The 16,396-nt window shown below is 48.1% G+C and overlaps 1 protein-coding gene across 1 annotated transcript in view; it reads left to right on the plus strand.

The window, feature by feature from the left end:
* The window catches only part of slc25a43 (solute carrier family 25 member 43), a 36,227-nt gene that overhangs the window by 15,050 nt on the left and 4,781 nt on the right, over positions 1 to 16,396 (plus strand). The window contains exon 3 of the mRNA XM_060832036.1: positions 9,049 to 9,221. Coding sequence (XP_060688019.1) covers positions 9,049 to 9,221 — 173 coding nt within the window. The remainder of the gene's footprint in view (positions 1 to 9,048; positions 9,222 to 16,396) is intronic.

Genomic DNA, 16,396 nt, shown 5'->3' on the forward strand with positions numbered 1-16,396 from the left:
CCATCAGGAAGGTGGCCGGATTCAGGGTGGTGCAATGAGAAAAGGTCAGTGGCGGGTTGTTGATTAGGGCTGCCCCGTATTTGTTCTGGCCTGTGCCTGTGTTAAATGTTGAGTCTGCTGGGAGGTGAGAAGGTCGACAGCAGAATGTGTGGTTAAAACCCCCACCGGCTGGTGTAGGGTGATGTTTGAGGCCGCTGATACGAGGACATGCATAGCAGGAAGTCCCTGTGAGCAGGGCGGGAGGCCGGATGCTACCAGGTCCAGTTTGGTTGAAAAGTATGCCACCGGCTGCTTCCATTTGGGTGAGTACGGCTGTGGCACATCCATCCGTAATGGTGACATACTGTTGGAATGGTCGATCGGCCGAGGACTGGAGCTTGTAGAAGGCTGTTTTTTTTAATTTCGGTCAATGCCGTCAGCTGCTCGGTTGAAAGGGTGAAGTCGGGGAAGGGGGTGGGGGTAGTGGTTGATGCCAGTGGAGGCAGTAGGCGAGTATACAGGCTGACATTGGGAATCCATTGCCGACAGAGATTTAGAAGGCATAGGAAGGCCTGCATCATTTTCGGGGTTGTGGGCGGTGGGGTTTCTGCAGTGGGCCGAATGCGTTTCTCCATCAAGAGGAGAAGACTCAAAAATTTCACCTCCTTTTGACAGCGCTTGACCTTGTGGGGCACAACCAAATACCCAAGGGAGTGTAAAAAATTCAATAGACAGGCTGTTACTGGCAACGAGCAGGTTATCTACATGTTGGACGACTGTAGATCCTTGTGGGAGTTTCAGGGACCGTAACTGACTGTGGCAGGTTTGTGAGAATAGGGTGGGTGAGTGGACAAACCCCTGGGGCAGGCTGGTCCAACGTCCCTGGTTGGGTTGACTGAGGATGCGTGGCGGGTCAGGATGCCGACCTTCTGTTCTGTGAAGTGTTGCCACAGTCCCCTGGTGTTGGAAGCGAGTGTAGGCAAGGTGGCACACATCTTTAGGTTTAAACCATGGGCCAACGGTTTGAGTCATAGAGTCATGGAGATGTACGGCATGGAAACAGACCCTTTGGGCCAACTCGACCAGATATCCCAACCCAATAGAGTCCCACCTACCAGCACCTGGCCCATATTTCTCTAAACCCTTCCTATTCATATACCTATCCAGATGGCTTTTAAATGCTGTAATTGTACCAGCCTCCACCACTTCCTCTGGCAGCTCATTCCATGCATGTACCACCCTCTGAAAAATTTGCCCCTTAGGTCTCTTTTGTATCTTTCCCCACTCCCCCTTAGCATATGCCCTCTAGTTCTGGACTCCCCCACCCCAGGGAAAAGACTTTGTCTATTTATCCTATCCATGTCCCTCATGATTTTGTAAACCTCTATAAGGTCACCCCTCAGCCTCTGATGCTCCAGGGAAAACAGCCCCAGCCTGTTCAGCCTCTCCCTATAGCTCAAATCCTCCAACCCTGGCAACATCCTTGTAAATCTTTTCTGAGCCCTTTCAAGTTTCACAACATCTTTCCGATAGGAAGGAGACCAGAATTGCGTGCAATATTCCAACAGTGGCCTAACCAATGTCCTGTACAGCCGCAACATAACCTCCCAACCCCTGTACTCAACACTCTGACCAATAAAGGAAAGCATACCAAACACCTTCTTCACTATCCTATGTATCTGCGACTCTACTTTCAAGCAGCTATGAACCTGCGCTCCAAGGTCTCTTTGTTCAGCAACACTCCCTCGGACCTTACCATTAACTGTGTAAGTCCTGCTAAGATTTGCTTTCCCAAAATGCACCACCTCACGTTTATCAAAATTAAACTCCATCTGCCACTTCTCAGCCCATTGGACCATCTGATCAAGATCCCGCTGTAATCTGAGGTGCCTTCTTTGCTGTCCACTACAACTCAAAGTTTGGTGTCATCTGCAAACTTTCCAACTATAGCTCATAAGCTCGCATCCAAATCATTTATATAAATGACGAAAAGTAGTGGACCCAGCACCGATCCTTGTGGCACTCCATTGGTCACAGGCCTCCAGTCTGAAAAACAACCCTCCACCATCACCCTCTGTCTTCTATCTTTGAGCCAGTTCTGTATCCAAATGGCGAGTTCTCCCTGTATTCCATGAGCCTAACCTTGCTAATCAGTCTTCCATGAGGAACCATGTCGAACGTCTTACTGAAGTCTATATAGATCACATTTACCGCTCTGCCCTCATCAATCCTCTTTGTTACTTCTTCAAAAAACTCAATCGAGTTTGTGAGGCACGATTTCCCTAGCACAAAGCCATGTTGACTATCCCTAATCAGTCCTTGCCTTTCCAAATACATGTACATCCTGTCCCTCAGGATTCCCTCCAACAACTTGCCCACCTCCGACGTCAGGCCCTGTGGTCTATAGTTCCCTGGCTTGTCCTTACCGCCCTTCTTAAACAGTGGCACCACGTTAGCCAACTTCCAGTCTTCTGGCACCTCACCTGTGACTATCAATGATACCAATATCTCAGTAAGAGGCCCAGCAATCATTTCCCTAGCTTCCCACAGAGTTCTAGGGTACACCTGATCAGGTGCTGGGAATTTATCCACTTTTGTGTTTCAAGACATCCAGCACTTCCTCCTCTGTAATATGGACATTTTTCAAGATGTCACCATCTATTTCCCTACAGTCTATGTCTTCCACGTCCTTTTTCCACAGTAAATACTGATGCAAAATACTCGTTTAGTATCTCTCCCATCTCCTGCAGCTCCACGCAAAGGCTGCCTTGCTGATCTTTGAGAGGCCCTATTCTCTCCCTAGTTACCCTTCTGTCCTTAATGTTTTTGTAAAAACTCTTTGGATTCTGCTTAACTCTATTTGCGAAAACTATCTCATGTCCCCTTTTTGCCCTCCTGATTTCCCTCTTAAATATATTCCTTTGTGTCTATACTTGTTTGAGGATTCACTCAATTTATCCTGTTTATACCTTACATATGCTTCCTTCTTTTGCTTAACCAAACCCTCAATTTCTTTAGTCATCCAGCATTCCCTGTACCTACCAGCCTTTCCTTTCACCCTAACAGGAATATACTTTCTCTGGACTCTCATTATCTCATTTCTGAAGGCTTCCCATTTTCCAGCCGTTCCTTTACCTGCGAACATCTCCCCCCAGTCAGCTTTTGAAAGTTCTTGCCTAATACTGTCAAAATTGGCCTTTCTCCAATTTAGAACTTCAACTTTTAGATGTGGTCTATCCTTTTCCATCATTTTTAAAAAACGAATAGAATTATGGTCACTGCCCCAAAGTGCTTCCCCACTGACACCTCAGTCACCTGCCCTGCCTTATTTCCCAAGAGTAGGTCAAGTTTTGCACCTTCTCTGGTAGGTACACCCACGTAGTGAATCAGAACCCTTTCTTGTACGCACTTAACAAATTCCTCTCCATCTAAACCCTGAAGACTATGGCAGTCCCAGTTTATGTTTGGAAAGTTAAAATCCCTGATCATAACCACCCTATTATTCTTACAAATAACTGAGATCTCCTTTCAAATTTGTTTCTCAATTTTCCTCTGACTATTAGTGGGTCAATAATACAATCCCAGTAAGGTGATCGTCCCTTTTTTATTTCTCAGTTCCACCCAAATAACTTCCCTGGATGTATTTCCAGGATTATCCTCCCTATGTACAACTGTAATGCTATCCCTTATCAAAAATGCCACTCCCCCTCCTCTCTCGCCTCCCTTTCTATCCTTCCTGTAGCATTTGTATCCTGGAACATTAAGCTGCCAGTCCTGTCCATCCCTGAGCCATGTTTCTGTAATTGCTATCTTATCCCAGTCCGATGTTCCTAACCATGCCCTGAGTTCATCTGCCTTCCCTGTTAGGCCTCTTGCATTGAAATAAATGCAGTTTAATCTATCAGTCCTACCTTGTTCTCTGCTTTGTCCCTGTCTGCCCTGACTGTTTGACTCACCTTTGTTCTCAACTGTACCAGTCTCAGATTGAAATCTTTCCTCACTATCTCCCTGGGATCCCCCCCCTCCTACCTTACTAGTTTAAATCTTCCCGAGCAGCTCTAGAAAATCTCCCTGTCAGTATATTAATCCCCTTCCAATTTAGGTGCAATCCGTCCTTCTTGTACAGGTCACTTCTACCCCAAAACAGCTTTCAATGATGCAAAAATGTGAATCCTTCTCCTAGACACCAGTTCCTCAGCCATGCATCCATCTGCTCTATCCTCCTATTCCTGCCCTCGCTAACTCGTAGCACCTAGGACTACCAATCACATTTGCTGCCTCAGGTAGTGTGGGATTCGAACAAAATAGGCAGAGCCTTCCTCACCTTCAACCTCGTCAACAACCGAAACGGAGAATTTCCCTGCCCTCAAATGGAGTATAATACCGGCTTTGTTCTGTGGAGCATCCAGTAGGATCAAAACAAACCGTCCGGGGTCGGGAATGGCGGTGTGAAGGCAGATTGTTCGATGCTGAGCCCCGACCACTGGGGAACCGCAAACTGGGGGAATTGTGCCTGGCCGTGCAGTCCTACTATAATGCCCTCATCCGTACAGGGGATAAAGCATATCCCTGCCTGTCAGGTTCCATCCGATCTTAACTGTCAGTGTGAAGGAAATCGAGCAAGTTCATCCTCAGAACTCAGCTTTCAGCGGAACAGTTTTCGGATATATATCGTTTGACCCTTCAAACCCGGCGAGTGCCATGGTCTTGCCTGACAGCTGAAATCCCTTATTCCTCAATTTTCTGATCAAGGGTGGAATTGGTTACCCCGTGCCTATCATAAATAGGATTGGAGTTCCAGCTGTCTGCAAGGTAATGTGGGGTTCCTGCTGAGGGGACATGCTGACAACTGGGAGGTTAATGTTTGGGAATCCGGTGAATGGATCGTTCGAGGTGAATCGAGACCAGGGCGGCAAGTCTGGGCCTGGAAAGTCGCGGTTTGGGCCAAGGGGAATTCAGCCTTCCAGTGACAGCTGGAAACACTGGCCTGGCTGCCTCACTGGGAATCGGTCCCATCTCCCTCTTATCCAAGATGCATCAGGGGACACCCCTGGTGCCCCCTCCAATGCCCCTGTGGGGAGAGGCAGTTTGGTGGGCATCGCTGGACCGGTCTCTGGGGGAGAGTTTGTGCCCAGAGGATATCCCAGTTCCACTAGAGTTCGTTAGTACTAACTGGGGGTTTGCAGCGCTCGGGGCGGTGAGGGGGCAGCTGAACGATTGCCTAGCTGAACACATGGAGCAGTCTGGGGTAAAACACCCCAGGGCACCTTTACCGCTCCGTTCTGCCCAATTCAGATTTTTGTGTCACTTACTCAGCCCCAGGAGAAGTTCCCTATGGGGAGGTCAGAGTCGCGGCCACAAATGTTGATGTCTGTTTTGTTCCACAAATCCGGACGACACAGGTTTCAGTACAACAGCCAGCGAGAGATTCTCAATGTCCCCAAAAGTAGTCCTGTATCTACTTGTGGTGACACTTCTCCACAAATCTCTTCCCTACACACAAAGACAGTAATTTTTATAGGAATTAAACAAAAGGTTTAAGGGGAGACTTAAGAGAGACGTACAAGGTAATACATGGCTTGGAAAGGGTGGATGCTAGGAAATTGTTTCTGTTAGGCGAGGAGACTAGGTCCCGTGGACACAGCCTTAAAATTAGAGGGGGTCAATTCAGAACGGAAATGCGGAGACAATTCTTCAGCCAGAGAGTGGTGGGCCTGTGGAATTCATCGCCGCAGAGTGCAGTGGAGGCCGGGACGCTAAATGCCTTCAAGGCAGAGATTGATAGATTCTTGTTGTCTCGAGGAATTAAGGGCTACGGGGAGAATGCGGGTAAGTGGAGTTGAAATGCCCATCAGCCATGATTGAATGGCGGAGTAGAGTCGATGGGCCGAATGGCCTTACTTCCACTCCTATGTCTTATGTCTTATGGTCACATGGTCTATTGTCATTACATTTATTTAAACTGGATAATTATGAATTTACAAAGCCCGATGAATGTCGATATCCAGTGATAATGTCTGAATGGATTACAGGAACTGTTTATCGTATTCTTCATGATTATATGTTGATGGGAAGAGATTAAGACAAAAGGATATTGCCTGCTGTAAATGGGGGAATTCACATACCTATACTAATACAGAGGGGAAGTAAGACAATGGGAGCAGGAGGCAGTTTAACAGAGTTGTGGCCAAAGCTATCAGTCTTGTCTGGGAAGGACAAATACCTCTGTGAGGCTACAGTGGATTTGTGGCTCCACTGGGCTCCATTTCTGAGATATAATCAGCCTCCCCTGCCCTCTCCCCTCCCCCCACCCTACTGAGATGTTCTGTCTGTATTGTATGAGGACAGGCTTCCAATTGATACTGCAGTGAGTCTTTTTGGCAGTGAAATGTTTCACCCTTGAGTCGCCCAATGTGCCTTGATGGAGAAGTAAAACATGGAACTGAACCCTTTGTGGGTTTCTAACTTCCACAGTACTCCAAGAATAATGTTTTAAGAGTTATGTGTTCTATATTTCTCTGCACCTGTTGGCGTATTACCAATTAGTTCAGTCACTGTAATAAAACTGAGAGCGCCATTTTCCTCTGAGTAATTCACTCTGCAGGTTCAGAAGTTAGAATATTGTTGGTACTTGTGTATAGGTAGGGTCCCCAGGACTGTCATTCCACAGGTTGGAATGAGAAGAAATGGGAACCCATGCCAAAACACATTGTTTTGTAGCCATTAGGTAAATGCTGTAACTGTTCAAATATGTCCATAGTCTCAATTCTTCCTGTTTCTATAACGGTCTCCAATCCTACAACCATTCCAGAATTTTGGCATCCTCTTGTGGATCCCATACTTGCTTCATCCCACCATTCAGTGTCTAAGCACTGAATCACCTCTTTAAAGCTTTCTTTCTCTAAAAATAGACCTCTTGAACAAATTGTTTGGTCATCTGTCCTAATATATCTTTTTTTAAAAAAAACACAACTTGGTCTCAGTTCTTGTATACACCTTCATGAAGTACCCTGGGATGTTTTCTGAACTGCGAGGCACTAGATAAATGCAAGTCGTTGTTGTAGCTCAAGAAAGTTACCGGTGGAAGTTTGACACTTGGTCACCGTGTGAGGTGTTGAGCAATCGGAGAAACATTGAAATTGTTGAGTGGGAACATGTTGAGAAGTGAAGATAACTTTTAAAAAAAAAAACGAAATCACAGAACCCACTTCTGGGACCCAAAAGCACTTGTTAACTGTAGTTGACAGCCCATTGTACTGTCCCTTGTCATATGCTTTGGGATATTCTGATGTCATAAAGTACAGTAGAAATATAAGTGATTCCCTTTATTTATAAGCTGGCATTAAACCATGCAATTTAAACCTTGCATGTATATCCCACTCCTCTTCGTCATTTGTGTTCTGCATCCACAGTTCCTTTAGTTCTGTTTTAGTTAGTCTGGTTGCATTATCGTTGGACTGTTAATCCAGAGACCCAGGTATTGTTTTGGGAAACCAGGTTCAAATCTCTCCACGGCCCCTAGTAGAACTTGAATTCAGTGAAAAATGTCAGGAATTAAGAATCTAATGATGACCATGGCACCATTGTCAATTGTTGGAAGACACCCATCTGGTTCTCTCAAGGCACCCCCCCGGTCTGGCCTATGTTAATTTACTGAGTGACTGCATAAAACATGGCCCACCAGACTAGAACAACTACGAAAGAACTACTGCAAGTAAGAGTGTGCTGCTGGAAAAGCACAGCCGGTGAGGCATCATCCGAGGAGCAGGAGAATTCCTCATGAAGGGCTTAAGCCTGAATCGTAAATTCTCCTGCTCCTTGGATGCTGCCTCACTGGCTGTGCTTTTCCAGCACCACACTCTCAACTCTGATCTCCAACATCTGCAGTGCTTAATTTATCCTAACTACTGCAAGTGTGTAAAGAGCTGCAGCAAGTATAAACAGGACACCACTTGGATTTCAGTACCGAAGAAGCATTGTGAGGCTTCAGTGTAATTTGATATTTCCCAAGGTGTTTTTATTTAAACAGATCACTTTATTTAATAACTGGGGTGGCATGGTGGCTCAATGGTTAGCACTGCTGCCTCACAGGGACCCAGGTTCAATTCTGCCTTGGGCGACTGTCTGTGTGGAGTTTGCACATTCTCCCTGTGTCTGCGTGGGTTGCCTCTGGGTGCTCTGGTTTCCTCCCACAATCCAAAGTTGTACAGGTCAGGTGAATTGGCCATGCTAAATTGCCTGTAGTGTTAGGTGCATTAGTCAGGGGTGAATGTAGGGGAATGGGTCTGGGTGGGTTGCTCTTCGGAGGGTCGGTGTGAACTTGTTGGGCCGAAGGCCTATTTCCACACTAATTTAATCAATAAGTAAGAGCAACCGTGTATTATTTAGGAGAGCAGAATTAGACTGTTCAGCCCATAATGTCATTCCATTGCTACTGTACTCTATAAGACCATGGCTGCTCTACCTCAACTCTACCTTCCTCTGTTTATCCCTGTATCCCCCTCAATTCCATTGAAATTCAAGAATCGATTGATCTCTGTCTTGAATATTTCCATTAACTGAACATTCACAGCCCTGTGGAGTCGAAAAACATCAAAGATTGACAACCTTTCAAATGAAGAAAATTTTCCTCATCTCAGCCCTAAACGGCCTTTATCCTCAGATATCTTGTGTTAGATTAGATTAGATTTCCTACAGTGTGGAAACAGGCCCGTCGGTCCAATAAGTCCACACCAACCCTCTGAAGAGGAACCCACGCAGACCCATTCACCTACTGCATATTTACCCCTGACTAATGCATCTAACACTATGGCAATTTAGCATGGCCAATTCACCTGACCTGCACATCATTTGGATTGTGGGAGGAAACCGGAACACCCGGAGGAAACCCACGCAGTGGGGAGAATGTGCAATCTCCATACAGTCGCCCAAGACAGGAATTGATTTTCAGCCAGGAAAATAATTTTTCAGGATCTATCCTCTCAAGACCATTATGAATTTTACATGCTTCAGTGAAATCACCCCTTTTCCCCCAATTTTAACCTGAAATTCCTGCCTTTCCTCTTCTAGGTTCAGTGCCATTTTCTGCCGGTTCCTTTTTGGTCTATATCAACCTGGATAAACTCTGGAATAAGCCCAGTGTGAAACTCACCCCTCTGCAGAATTTTGGCAATGGCTGTCTGGCAGCAGGTGTGGCCCAAACACTCTCCTTCCCTTTCGAAACTGTGAAAAGAAAGATGCAGGTGAGTTCCGAACTGTGCTTATGTGCAACACCAAAAATGTGCAGTGATCTGAGCTGTACCTGAGGTGTTTTATCTTGATTGAATGCCCAGGTACTTTTTTCTTTTCAGGTCAATAACTGCAGCAATCCAATTTTCGTTACATGAATTCCTCAACTCCTCCTAAGAGCCATTCAATGTGGCATCTTTTGCGGGTATATGTGTGCGCACACTTTCTGCTCTGACCACCAGTCTGCGCTGTTGGCCCATTGCTGATTCCAAAACCTTTTATCCAATTGCCTTTTCTTTTAAAAGCATCTCTCCTCCACATTTTATGAAGCAGTCACTTACCGCATTTGCAGCAATTACAACCTAATGTAGGTGCTGCTAAAGCATTTCGTCACTGAATACATGAGCCAGATATGATTCAAACCACCAGGGGATTATTGTGTATAGATGTCCTGAAAGAGGAATTGACTAACCCTCAAAACCCATCTGACTGACAGCGGGCAGTGCAGAACCAATGGCAGAATGAGCGAAATTTGTCTTATTGGTGGATTCATTGCAAGCTGGAAGTCCGGTTCTCCAGTGGATTTTGATGCATTTTTTGATATTGGGGAATACCTGCAGCAAGTACAGTAAAGATGTCGTTGCAAATTTACAATGGCAGCGCATACACACAGTAAGTCTCCCTGTTTGACTTAAATGTTGTAACTTGTAACCAGAAATATAAATGGATTTCCATGTCCAAGTACTGGAGGTTGAAACTACTTCTGTACTGACCAGCTTTACAGCAGCAAATAGAAGATGAATTATGCCTTTACCTTGTCTAAGTGTGCACTAAAATGAAATGGGCCTATGATCTGTAACTCTGCTGTTCGGACAGCACAAACCTAATTAAATTTGTCTCTCTCTAACTCACTATCTGATTCATTTGGAAGAAGCCTGAATAATTCAATTGTCATTCAGGCCACAAAATTACTTTCTTTGTTCTGTCTTATCTCAGAGCAGCTGAAATTCTCACTTGTGTGTTCTTTATATCCAGATTCAATTATTTCAATGTTCTCTTAGCTGGCTTTGCATCTTCCATCCTCTGTAACCGTCAATTTACCTAAATGTGTTTGCTGCCCATATCTTAATTCACACTAATTCTCATCCTTTGTTTTCAAATTATTCCATGGTCTTGCCCTTCCGACCTTTGTATCTTGTTCCAGCCTGATAATTCTCCCAGAGGAATTGTTTTTGTTTCCTATCTCTGCCGTGTTGTAGTGCCCGATTTCCTTCATTTCACGATTGGAACTTGTCCCTTCTCAATGGCTGGGTCCCAGCATGCAGGAGTTCCGCTCAGAAACATCTTTGCACTTTGTAAAGGATACGTTTTTTTATTCGTCTGGGTTTAACAATTGTGGACTGAAATGATACCACACAGGTTCTTAAAATTGCAATGCTTTGAAAAGCAAGTCACCTGACTTACAGCAAACATTGTTTTAAGCAGACCCTTGAACAGTAAATGAAGTTTAGGTTGCAAATGTACTGAAGTCGTTGCGGAGGAAGAGGAGGGTGGTGCTGGTGGAATGTGTCTGTATCCAGATGGAGTTTTTGGTTGTCAACAAGATGTTGATTGGTCGATGGATTAGTGACCAGTTAATAGTGACAAAGGTCATTTGCCTGCCAAAATCATTTTTTTTAAATTTCAAAAATATACTTTATTCACAAAATACTTTGATCTATACAACTGGACATGCCATACATATGTAAACATTCCATTTCTTTGCATACGAAAACAGAGTAATCATTCCTATTTACAGCTCTGTACAATTACATATTTAGCTGAGGCGTCAGCAGAGCCCAAATGACTGCTTGGGCCCCCTGTTCTTCTTTAGACAGGCAGATGTTACATGGTGGTCTTTCCCCACCGCGCCTTGGCGGCAGCTGCCCCAAGCTTCAGCGCGTCCCTCAACACGTAGTCCTGGACCTTGGAATGTGCCAGTCTGCAACACTCAGTCAGGGTCAACTCCTTCAGTTGGAAGATCAACAGGTTTCGGACCGCCCAGAGAGTGTCCTTCACCGAGTTGATGTTCGTCTCGGTGTGCGTCCTGGGGCACAGGCCATAGAGCACGGAATCCCGCGTCACGGCACTGCTCGGGACGAACCTCGACAAACACCACTGCATTCCTCTCCAGACTTCTTCTGCGTAGGCACATTCCAGAAGGTGTGTGACAGTCTCGTCCCCCCCGCAGCCACTTCGAGGGCAGCGTGCGGTGTGGCTGAGAGTCCGGGCGTGCATAAATGATCTCACAGGCAGAGCCCTTCTCACCCCCAGCCAAGCCATGTCTTGGTGCTTGTTGGAAAGTTCTGGCGATGAGGCATTCTGCCAAATGGCTTTGACAGTCTGCTCAGGGAACCGCTCGATAGGATCCGCCCTCTCCTTTTCCCGAAGGGTCCCAAGGACACTACGTGCTGACCACTTCCTAATGGACTTGTGGTCAAAGGTGTCTTTCTTCATAAACTTCTCCAAGAAGGACAGGTGATACGGAACGGTCCAACTACTCGGAGCGTTCCGCAGCAGCGAGGCCAGGCCCATCCTTCGCAACACCGGGGACAGGTAGAACCTCAGTACGTAGTGACACTTGGTGTTTGCGTACCGGGGATCCACGCACAGCTTGATGCAGCCACACACAAAGGTGGCCATCAGGGTGAGGGTGGCATTGGGTGTATTTTTTCCCCCGTTGCCCAGATCTTTGTACAGCGAGTCCCTTCGGACCCGGTCCATCATTGATCTCAATATAAACTGGAAGATGGCCCGGGTGACTGCTGCGGCACAGCTTCTGGGAATAGGCCAGACCTGTGCCACGTACAACAGCAATGACAGTGCCTCACACCTGATGACCAGGTTTCTTCCCGTGATGGAGAGCGACCGTAGCTTCCATCTGCCCAGTTTCTGCCTCACTTTACTGATACGCTCCTCCCAAGACTTGGCGCACGCCCCAGCCCCCCCAAACCAAATGCCCAGCACCTTCAGGTGGTCGGTCCTGACGGTGAAGGGGATCGAGGAGTGGTCGGCCCAGTTCCTGAAGAGCATGGCCTCGTTCTTGCCTCGGTTTATCTTGGCCCCTGAGGCCTGTTCGAACTGGTCACATATGCACATGAGTCTGCGCACGGACAACGGATCTGAGCAGAAAATGGCAACGTCATCCATGTACAGGGAGGCCTTAACCTGCAGGCCCCCGCTGCCAGGAATAGTCACCCCTCTCAGGCTCGCATCCTTCCTGATGGACTCGGCAAATGGCTCTATGCAGCACACAAACAAGGCAGGAGAGAGAGGGCAGCCCTGCCTGACTCCAGATCTGACTGGGAAGCTATCTGATTCCCACCCATTGATTGAGACTGCACTGACAATGTTGGTGTAGAGCAGTCTGATCCAATTGTAGATTCCCTTCCCAAAGCCCATTTTGGAGAGAACTTCTCTCATATACCTGTGTGATATTCTGTCAAAGGCTTTCTCCTGGTCCAGGCTGATCAGGCAGGTGTCCAACCCTCTGTCCTGCACGTAGGCGATCGTATCCCTGAGGAATGCGAAACACCCTAGCGATCTTCCTGCCCGGCACAGCGCAGGTTTGGTCGGGGTGAATCACCGACCCCAGAGCAGACCTGATCCGGTTGGCGATTACCTTTGACAGAATTTTGTGATCCGCATTCAACAGTGAAATTGGTCTCCAATTTTTGAGTTCCTCCCTCTTCCCCCTTCCGCTTGTAGATGAGGGTGATGATGCCTTTCGTCATGGATTCACTCACGGTACCTGCCCGAAGCATACTGACATACACCTCCAGCAGGTCCTGGCCAATCAAGTCCCACAGAGCGGAATACAGCTTGACCCTAAGCTGTCGATTCCGGGAGTTTTATTCTTTTCGAAGGACTCGAGGGACTCAGAGATCGCGGCTGGTCCAGCCTCTCTCGTGTTCTGTCGTCTAAGACCTCTGTGATAGAGGACAGGAACGACTGGGAGGTCGCGCTGTCGGTTGGCTTCGAGTCATACAGACTGGCATAGAAAGATTTACTGATCCTCATGACGTCCGCCTGAGATGACGTTATCGAGCCGTCTTCTTCCTTCAGGCTGCTGAGCACAGAGCTCTCTTTGTGCACCTTCTGGAAGAAGAAACGTGAGCATGTCTCGTCCTGCTCCACCGAGCGGACCCTGGACCGGAAGATTATCTTTGAAGCCTCCGAGGCAAAGAGTGAGGCTTGCTGGCCCTTCACCTCCTGGAGGTCATCTGTGACATCAATCCCCATCGTCTGCAGCAGGAGCAGGTTCTGCATACTTTCCTGAAGCTGGGACAGTTCTCCCCGCTTCTCTCTCGCCTCCTGAACACCTTTGAGGATGAAGAACCTCTTGATGTTCCCTTTAACTGTTTCCCACCAGTCCGCTGGGGACTCAAGGAGGGGCTTCACGGTTCTCCAGCCTGCGTAGTCACTCTTGAGTTCCTCGATGTTTCCTGGGGTCAACAGCTTAGTGTTCAGCTTCCACATCCCCTTAATCGCCCGCTGCTCGTCCTGTAGGTGACAGTCAGCCAGCAGGAGGCAGTGGTCAGAAAAGAACACCGGCTTGACGTCGGTGGATCTGAGCGAGACCGTTCGGGACACAAACAGGTAATCTATCCTTGAGCGGATAGACCCGTCTGCCCGTGACCAGGTGTATCTACGCTGCGCTCTGTCTGCAGGGGTGCTGAAGACGTCGTGCAGCTTGGCATCTTTGACCGTGTCCATCAGGGCTCTGGACGTGGCGTCCAGTTTACTGTCCCCCCCCCGCCGGATCGTCCATCTGCATCAATGATACAGTTGAAGTCTCTGGCCAGAATGACCGGCCTGGACGTAGCCAGCAACAGTGGAAGCTGCTGCAGGACGGCCAACCGTTCACTCTTACCCACTGGGGCGTACACATTAATCAGTCTCAGGGGAGCATTCTTGTACATAACGTCGGCGATGAGGAGGCGCCCGCCCACCACCTCCTTAACCTCGGAGATGGTGAAGTTGCCTCCTCACAACAGGATACCCAGGCCGGAGGAGCGGCTATCGTTGCCCCTTAACCAAACTAACGGCCCATGGGCCCACAAGCTCGACCATCTCCTGTAGCTGCTGAGGTGCGGTATCCCACACTCCTGCAGAAACAGGACGTCGGCTTTATCGCTGGCCAGGAAGGCCATCACAGAAACACATCGCGTAGCCGATTTGATGCTACACACATTGCTGGCAATTTTTAACCCCATTTTAACAGTTTGAGGTAAACAGTGCCCATTTGCTGCTGGTCTTGCTCCTCTGGGGTAGCTGTGTGCATCCCCATGGTGACGGCAAACTGCTGGACCTTCCCAGGGCTGAGGTAGCTGTCCGGCTCCACGCTGGAGCCATTTCCCCGCTCTAGTGTCTTTGGGTCGGGCCCAGGGTCCGTACCGTCCAGTTCTCCATCTGACAGCAGGGCTGTCACAGGACCGCTGCTCCCAATTACCTGGAGCTGTGGGACGGTGGGTAACTCTTGGTTCTCACCGGGTCGGGGGAGGCCTTTACCCATCCCCTCAGAGGGATCGTCTTTTCCTTCTTGGGCGGTGCTGCCCTTCTTTTTCCTCTCGGGGCTGTGTCTCTTCCTCAGGTGGCGACCCTCCTTGCGCCAGTCCTCACCATCGGACGAGCTACTTGTATCCCCGTCGTGTAGGTGTCGCTTCCCCCTTCTCTGGGTGGCTTTGGGGCCCTTGAGAGGTTTCCTATTCCTGTTTTTGACAGTAATACAATCCTCTGCCTCCTTTGATCCCTCCTCTTCCATTTCCTCCGTCTGTCTTGAAGGAGCTTGGATCGGCTGCTGCATCTGCTCCGCTACAGCCTGCCCTTCCTTCTGGGTGCCTCCAGACACCGTTCCCATGCTGTTTTGTGGTACCTTGCTGGTCTTAGGTGGTCCACGGCTCGTGTTGCCACCTCCAGCCATCTGTGCGTAGGTGACAGCCCCTCGTCTTGGGCAGGCCTTGTACATGTGGCCCGCCTCTCCGCACAGGTTACAGTTCTTGGCCTCCTTACATTCCTTGGTCGGGTGGCCTTCCTGCTTGCAGTTTCAGCAGACGGTCACCATACAATCCGCTGCCATGTGGCCTGACCTCCCGCAGGTTCGCCACACTTTCGGCTGCCCTGCATATGTCAGGTAACCTCCGCTTCCTCCGATGGCAAAGCTGGAGGGTGGGTGGAGGATGTTCCCACTGGCATCGACCCTCAGGATTACCCTGACCTGTCATTTGCTGGTCCAGATCCCGCAAGGATCAACCACATCGGTACTCTCTCCCTCGACCTGGACGTATCTTCTCAAGAAGGTCAGTCCATCTGCTGCTGGGACGTGAGGGCTGTACATCTGGATTGTTACAACGCGACTGCTCTGCACAGGAAGCACACACAACGGGACCGCCGACAAGATGGAGAACAGAGGTTCCCCTTCCTTCTCCTTGAAGACCTTCAGGAGCTGCTCGCAATTCTTCACGCTCCTGAAGGTCACGTCGAAATAGACTGCCGAAGGGAAATCCTGCAGACAGTACACGTCCGCTGCTTCGAACCCGCAGCACTCCAACAAAATCTTCTTCTTTTGCCTGCCAAAATCATATGTTTGGTTCTTGGGTAACTGAACATCTTGCCCAAGTCCCAGGATCTCTCTACAGGAAGCCATTTTAAACCGGTGCTGTGCATCTCTGACTGTATGACTAAAACAGTTGAACTTCCCTTCAGCTGTTGCGGTAACCTTTTTCTTTAATTGATAAATCAAACCTTTTGTGTGGTGGAACCAGCCGCTGCACCTCGTGTAAATCATTTGGAAAAGTAAACCCAAAGAGAAACCTTTTTGGTCAGCAAGAACTAACTCAACCAAACTTGTGAATAAAACCACTGAACTGCTTTCCCAGTTTGAGTTTAATTAAATTTGGCATCATATTCGGCCCAACATCATGGGCCAAAGGGTCCATTCCTGTGCTGTATTGTTCTTTATTTCCCTCTCCACATCTGTCTCTGTGTGTGGCTGTATGTAAGGAGGGTGGTTATAAGGAGATTAGAGCTTTAATGTGTACTGTTATATGCCAGTGATCTATAACTGTGTTTCCCTGCCATTAGAATCTGATGACCTGTAATAAATTGCTTCTTGCTAAGCACGGAAACCTGTTCCATGATTCCTATCAAC

Source organism: Hemiscyllium ocellatum, chromosome 11, assembly GCF_020745735.1.
Source record: "Hemiscyllium ocellatum isolate sHemOce1 chromosome 11, sHemOce1.pat.X.cur, whole genome shotgun sequence".
In the NCBI taxonomy this organism is placed as follows: domain Eukaryota; kingdom Metazoa; phylum Chordata; class Chondrichthyes; order Orectolobiformes; family Hemiscylliidae; genus Hemiscyllium; species Hemiscyllium ocellatum.